The 6,511-nt window shown below is 44.1% G+C and overlaps 1 protein-coding gene across 1 annotated transcript; it reads left to right on the top strand.

The window, feature by feature from the left end:
- Positions 1-696: 696 nt before the first annotated feature.
- Positions 697-6,511, top strand: cox4i1l (cytochrome c oxidase subunit 4I1, like). The gene is made up of 5 exons (XM_067251254.1): positions 697-769; positions 1,634-1,727; positions 2,999-3,166; positions 3,728-3,859; positions 6,156-6,511. The coding sequence occupies exons 2-5, from the start codon at positions 1,634-1,636 to the stop codon at positions 6,287-6,289; spliced, it is 528 nt and encodes a 175-aa protein (XP_067107355.1). The 5' UTR covers positions 697-769; the 3' UTR covers positions 6,290-6,511.

Raw genomic sequence — 6,511 nt, 5'->3', positions numbered from 1 at the left:
TATACACGCAGCGCATTCGCAAGGAATCTTTTTAGATACATTTTAGACATCTCCCAAAAAGGCACACAATGACAATAAATAATATTGATCATGCCACCAAATACAGATTACAACTAAAGTAACGAGCCTGGTTTGAAAATGTAAGAACTAGGAAGTACAGATACTTGTGTAAAAAATGTAAGGAGTGAAAGTAAAAAGCTGTCAAATAAATGGTGAAGTAGGTGCTTATCCCTGCATCCAGATGGCTGGATGAAGTCAAGAGTTCAAGTTGTGAGAAGTGCATATGAAGGAAAGCCAAGAAGACTACTGATACCAGAAAATGTACAGAAACACTTCTCATCTCTGGAAAAAAGTACTGTAACATCTGTAAACCGTCACCGTCACGTCACTGACCTCACTTCCATCCGGCCATATTTTTGCGCGCTAAAATTAGTTTGCCTGATAGTTCTCCCCCCTCCACCATACACTTTGTTGTAGCCTACCCTACACTAATGACCTTTTTGTCTGTGCTACATTGTATTTGTCGTTGAGTGCATGGCCTCACGTAGACACGCCTTGTACGGTTCAAAGAGTCACACGACAACCGGCGCCTGGATACCACTAAAGTCATGCCGGGAGTGGTTCCTGAAAGCGACTGATTGGCTGTCCTTACTGATAGCAGGGACACCTGACTTGACCTCAGCAACCACAATTATAAATGGTCCATGAGCTGAATCTTTGAAAGCACGTAGGCAATTCACACTGAGAATAGATAAACCAGGAAATTAAGGTAAACTCATTCTATATTTCTTTCATTTATTTTTGAAAATGTTTCGAAAAGTGGCTATGAAAGGTTAGGTTTTCTTACCCTTTGAAGCAAATTAATAAGTTTCTTCTTTACCCAAATCAGCATTATAATATTTTTACTCAGCTGAGATATGATGCTTGCTTCGTGTAAACAATAGGCTCTTTATTTATACAAATAAACATCTTATATAGCTTACTGTAGCTGTGTTGTGAATATAAAAATTACATGCAAGTTTCGTAGATCTTTCAGGAAATGATTTGATATTAAATATTTTAATCATTAACAAACACTATATCATAATTCCGCAAGACCTTTTAATGTCATATTAGTAATGGTTGACATCGTTAAAGAACAAAGTCCATGCAGTTACAAATTATTGGAGATGCGTATAATCAAACTTTTGTGGATCTTTTAACCATCTGAAATATTCACAAAAGTACTTTCTGCACGTGATCTCAGGCTACATGAATCCACTCCTTTTGTGCGTTCACAGTTACAGTATACGTGATAGAGCGCGCACATTCTTTGAGGACGTTTGATACCGTTCTGACCACGAGCAGAAACATCTGTGTTTTGGAGAGGTTACATTAATAGAAGGCATTGGCCCCCTTCGTTCAAATTGGCCCACCGTACGCCTTCCCACTTGGTAATAAGCCTAAATATTATCGTATGACGCGGAAACTTTTGAACTATAATGTAGCCTACATATTTCTAACTAATAAATTAATTCTCACGTTATTTGAAGACTGCTGTCGAAATAAAATTCCAAATAGTGTTGTTCACATTGGGTGTATGTGTGTCCTCAGCGTAAACAATTGTCATGTGCTTCGCCTTGTCGCCTCGCAGATGCTGACATCCAGATGTCTAGTTCGCGGATTGAGGAACGTCCTCTGGAAGAACCTGTCATCCTGCAGCAGCGCGCGGGCAGCGCACACTAAAGGTACAAAACAGAGTAGGCTACATCTAAACTAACACTAAAAAAGATTTAACAGTTATTCAGTGCCCACACATTTCAAAACAGTCAATGCGTCTTATTCTTCTTCCTGGCTTTCTAGCGACATACATTACAGCATTAAAGCCTAGTCTATACACCTGCATTTTGGAACATGCCCCATTATAAATCTGCTGTGCCCCAGTAAAATCTAAAGTTTGAGTTAAAAAATGTACTTTATTAGTCAGTGCATTCATTTAGATTGATAATCCTGGAAAAAAATAACTCAATCAAGCTTGTAAAATCAAAGCAGTTTAACCGAAAACAAAAACCGATGCATGCAGAATTCCATGTCAGCGCGCTCTTCTGAGCTTGCGTAATAGCCACTACAGCACGCACACAGAAGTGCAGGTGTCGGACTCGACACACAAGTCAGAATTGAGCTAGGCTAAGAAAACATTACAAAACTAAAGAAAGTTTCTAAATGATAGGCCTACCGATAATCTTATTTTGACTAAAAACATTAAAACAATATTACATGCAGCTCAAAAAACAGTATTTGCGCTCAAATGAATGCGAAAAAAATGTGCGCCCACGCATTAACTATTGATGTCCCTGCCAAAGCTCATATCAAACTTAAGTCCCGGAAGTGTTGTATAGTGGGTTAAGCAAGTGGACTTTTTATAGCCGGTTAGTGCATTGTGCGCAGCAAGCTTGAAATAAAAAAAAGGGATATGAATAGGGGACCTGTGCCCCAGAGTTTTATGTCTAACAACGCCCCCTGGACCTGATAATGAATAAATCGGGAACTGCCACTTGTTGCCTTGGAGATTTTAGTCATATTAGGGCAGAGAGTAGGACTATCACAAAGCTCTTGTGCTCCTGGCTTTCGTCCGACCGCAATACAACGTTGGCTTGTGTGGAATGGGCACTGCAGGGCGTGCAGCGGAGCGTGGACAGAGAACACAATACCTTTGTCTGACCAGTAGAGGGAGTTCTAACCTAAAAATAAAAAGAGTAGCCCAGGCCTGTCATGAACAGGTGCTTTGGATTCAAACAGCATGTGGTCTTTACACCCTGAGTACCGTAATTGTGTGTCTTCCACATAAGTTATCATTAGGAAATTGGGTTCTCTGAGACATGGATTTGGGTAACACTGCTGTGCAAACATCAGCTCATTTATTGTGCAAAAAGTAAAAAACGTAATACTGTAACCACCCATTATTGAATAGGTGTATGTTTTACCTGATGTGTGCGTGTGTGTCTGCATGTGTCATCAGACGTGACGTCAGACGTCCTGGACTGCACCGTGCCTCAGTATAACAACCGTCTGGACACGCCCCTCCCGGACGTTCCGTTTGTGCAGAACCTGAATGAGCAGCAGACGCAGCTGAAGGAGAAGGAGAAGGGGCCCTGGGCCAAGCTCACTAAGGAAGAGAAACTGGCACGTAAGTCTGTGTGTGTGTGATCATGTCAGAGTACAGTGTGTGTATGTCAGAGTACAGTGTGTGTGTGTGTGTGATCATGTCAGAGTACAGTGTGTGATCATGTAAGAGTACAGTCTGTGTGTGTGTGATCATGTAAGAGTACAGTCTGTGTGTATGTGATTCATGTCAGAGTACAGTCTGTGTGTGTGTTTGTGATCATGTCAGAGTACAGTGTGTGTATGTGATTCATGTCAGAGTACAGTGTGTGTGTGATCATGTCAGAGTACAGTGTGTGTGTGTGTGATCATGTAAGAGTACAGTCTGTGTGTGTGTTTGTGATCATGTCAGAGTACAGTCTGTGTGTGTGTATGTGATTCATGTCAGAGTACAGTGTGTGTGTGTGATTCATGTCAGAGTACAGTGTGTGTGTGTATGTGATTCATGTCAGAGTACAGTGTGTGTGTGTTTGTGATTCATGTCAGAGTACTCCCACTAAGGGCCTTGATGTGAATTCAATTCTCAACTATGGTAACTATCAAACAACCGTATGTGTGTGTGTGTATGTGTGTGTGTGCCCCGCAGTATACCGTCTGAGCCATGAGCTGACCTACCGTGAGATGCGCCAGGGGACTGGGGAATGGAAGAGTGTTCTGGGGGGGGTTTTCATCTTCCTGGGACTCTCAGGCCTTTTGGTCTGGTGGCAGAGAGTCTATGGTGAGTCAAACACACACACACACACAGACACACACACACACACACACAGGCTTACACCCTGACATACTGTACATAGGCTGGAATATCAGACATAGGAATCAGAGAGAGGGAGAGGTAGACAACGAGAGAGAGAAAGAAAGAGATGGCGAGAGGATGGGAGAGACAGAGAGAGAGCGGGAGAGAGAGAGACAGAGAGATGACACACGTTAGACAGCTCTGGGAGCCAGCAGGCTGTGGTGCTGTGATGTTCTGATGTCAGAGTTTTAACCTGCAGCAAACACTGCCTGGAATGCACAATGCTCTCTCTTTTCTCTGTCCTCTCTCTCCGACAGTAATTAGATTGTGCTGTGTTTGCAGACGAAGAAGAGAGAACAGATAGAGGAAGGGAAAGAAAGAAATCTGAGAGAGGATGGAGAAGATGGGCCAAAGAGAGAGGGGAAGAGAAAAATAAAAAAAGGAAGGAGGGTGGAAGAGAGAAAAAAAAAGGTTGTGTTTGAGCCTGGGCTTATACAAAGGATTCCCTCTAGACAGCCCCGTCCAACACAACATCCCTCGCACTGACACTGATGAGCACCTGGGGTAGCGTCAGTGTGTGCGTGTGTGTGTGGTGTCTGTGGTAAAGTGTGTGTGTGTAGATTGCACAGGAAACGGTCCAGACTCCTAGTAGAGAGAGAAGTGCTGTGGCAGGAAGTGGGAGTCTCTCTCAGGAGAGAGGAGAGGGAACAGACAAAGAGGAAGTGAAAAGGAAGACGAATGAAAGATTCACTTCAGTGAGACAGACGCAGCAGGTTCAGACAGATAAACTGACACACAGGAAGGCAGACAGACTCCTATATATAAAAGCAGGTGAGAAGATAAGACAGGAAGGCACACACACACATACACATTAACATACACATACATAGGCAGCAGATGCAAGGTGTTGTCCATTGAGACAAGGGTATTCCCCTCTGTTTCCACCTCCAGTTGGTGCTTGAAAGGCAGGCTGCGCCCCGCTCAAGGGCGTCCCTCTGGCTCATGAGGCAACAGAGAAGAACAGTTCCTACCTGTTACTCTGTAATTTGACACGTGCTAGGAGGGATTTGTTAAAAGGCAAGGATGAGAGATGGATTTCTGAACCATTCCTCTCTCTGCACACACACACACACACCCAAAGAAAATACAGGTTCAAACTTGAGGTACCTCCCCCCACTCATCTCTTTCATACAGGTGACTTTAACCTTCAGCGTTCCCAAGACATTTCCACTCCAGGGCCAGGCCTGAGAGGCCTACTTGGTATTCCAGCCTGTTCTGGAGCTCCTCTGCTTCTCTGTAGCTTGGCTGTGAGGTGGGCTGTGATGGGGCTGACAGAGATGTTTGTACAACTAGTGCCAGTCATAGAGACAGGAGGAGATGAGAGGAGGAGGGGGGCAGATAGGAGAGGAGGGAGGGATAGGAGAAGAAGGCTAAGGGAGGGTAAGAGAGGAAAAGAGAAGAGAGGAAGAGAAGTATTTATGTGCCTTTCAAGAACATTTTTCGTAGGAACAAAGGAATAGTGTCTTCCTGCTAGAATCACGGCTGTTTCATAAGTGAGTCAGACTCTTCTTCACCCATCTGAAGCAGGCTGTGTATGTTCCTGTATGTATTGTCTATACATTCCAATACATGTATTTGTGTGGTTGTTGTGTAGAAACAGACTTCTGGTATATGGGACCAGCCATCTAAGCCATTATCCCACCATCTTTGTCTAGTGACTTCACGCCCCAGTGTGTCATACCGCCTGCTTAGTGGAGCCATTGTGATGCCACTGAAAGTGGTGTGTGTTCTCTCATGCTATTAGAACACTTGCCTCTGGCTGGTGTTGACCTACAGTATCTCGATCGAGTGACATCACTCAGTAGCCAAACCAGAGAAGAAGAAGGGACCTCTACTTCCTCCTCAAAGAGCATGACTTTTCTCCTGGCAGAGTTCTGAATATAATGCTGACCTCAGGACTGTGTGGTCATCATGGCGATGGCGTGACAGCTGTGTGATTCTGGATGGCACTTCATGCAGTCTCCAACACTCTGGTGCTTAGTGTGCTGACCATCCAGGACCCACAACAAGGAACCACTTTTTAAATCCTGTATAAATGTTATAAACGTTGTTGTTTATATTTGCAGTGTCCTTTCCTCCTAACTAGCCATTTCTCTGTTGACCCCCGTTCATCTCTAACCCTCTACATCTTCCTACGCTTCTGACCCCTTTTCTTCACCCCTCCCCCCCCCTCCCCCCCCGTTTCTCCCAACCCCTCCCTTCCTCTTCATCCATCCCCCAGTGTTTGGTGACGTGCCCCACACCCTGTCTGAGGAGTGGGTGGAGAAGCAGACTCAGAGGATGTTAGACATGAGGGTGAACCCCGTCCATGGCTTCTCCTACAACTGGGACTACGAGAAGAAACAGTGGAAGTAGAAAGATTACACATACATGTGTTTGTGTGTGTTTTTATGCTTGTCTCGGTGCGTGTGTTGACGCGAGCAACAGTCTGAAGTTGCAGTTCTCAAAACACAAGCCTTACTGATTCCTTAAGCCAATTAAAAGATAAGATGTTTAACTAAAACATGGGTAGTGTTTTTGTGTTCATGTTATCAATAGAGGAAATACATCTTTTGACATTGACTAGAGCACGTTGAG

The sequence above is a fragment of the Osmerus mordax genome, chromosome 15 (assembly GCF_038355195.1).
Source record: "Osmerus mordax isolate fOsmMor3 chromosome 15, fOsmMor3.pri, whole genome shotgun sequence".
NCBI lineage: Eukaryota > Metazoa > Chordata > Actinopteri > Osmeriformes > Osmeridae > Osmerus > Osmerus mordax.
The sequence above is the reverse complement of the archived record's forward strand: the minus strand, read 5'-3'. Positions and strand labels throughout refer to the sequence as shown.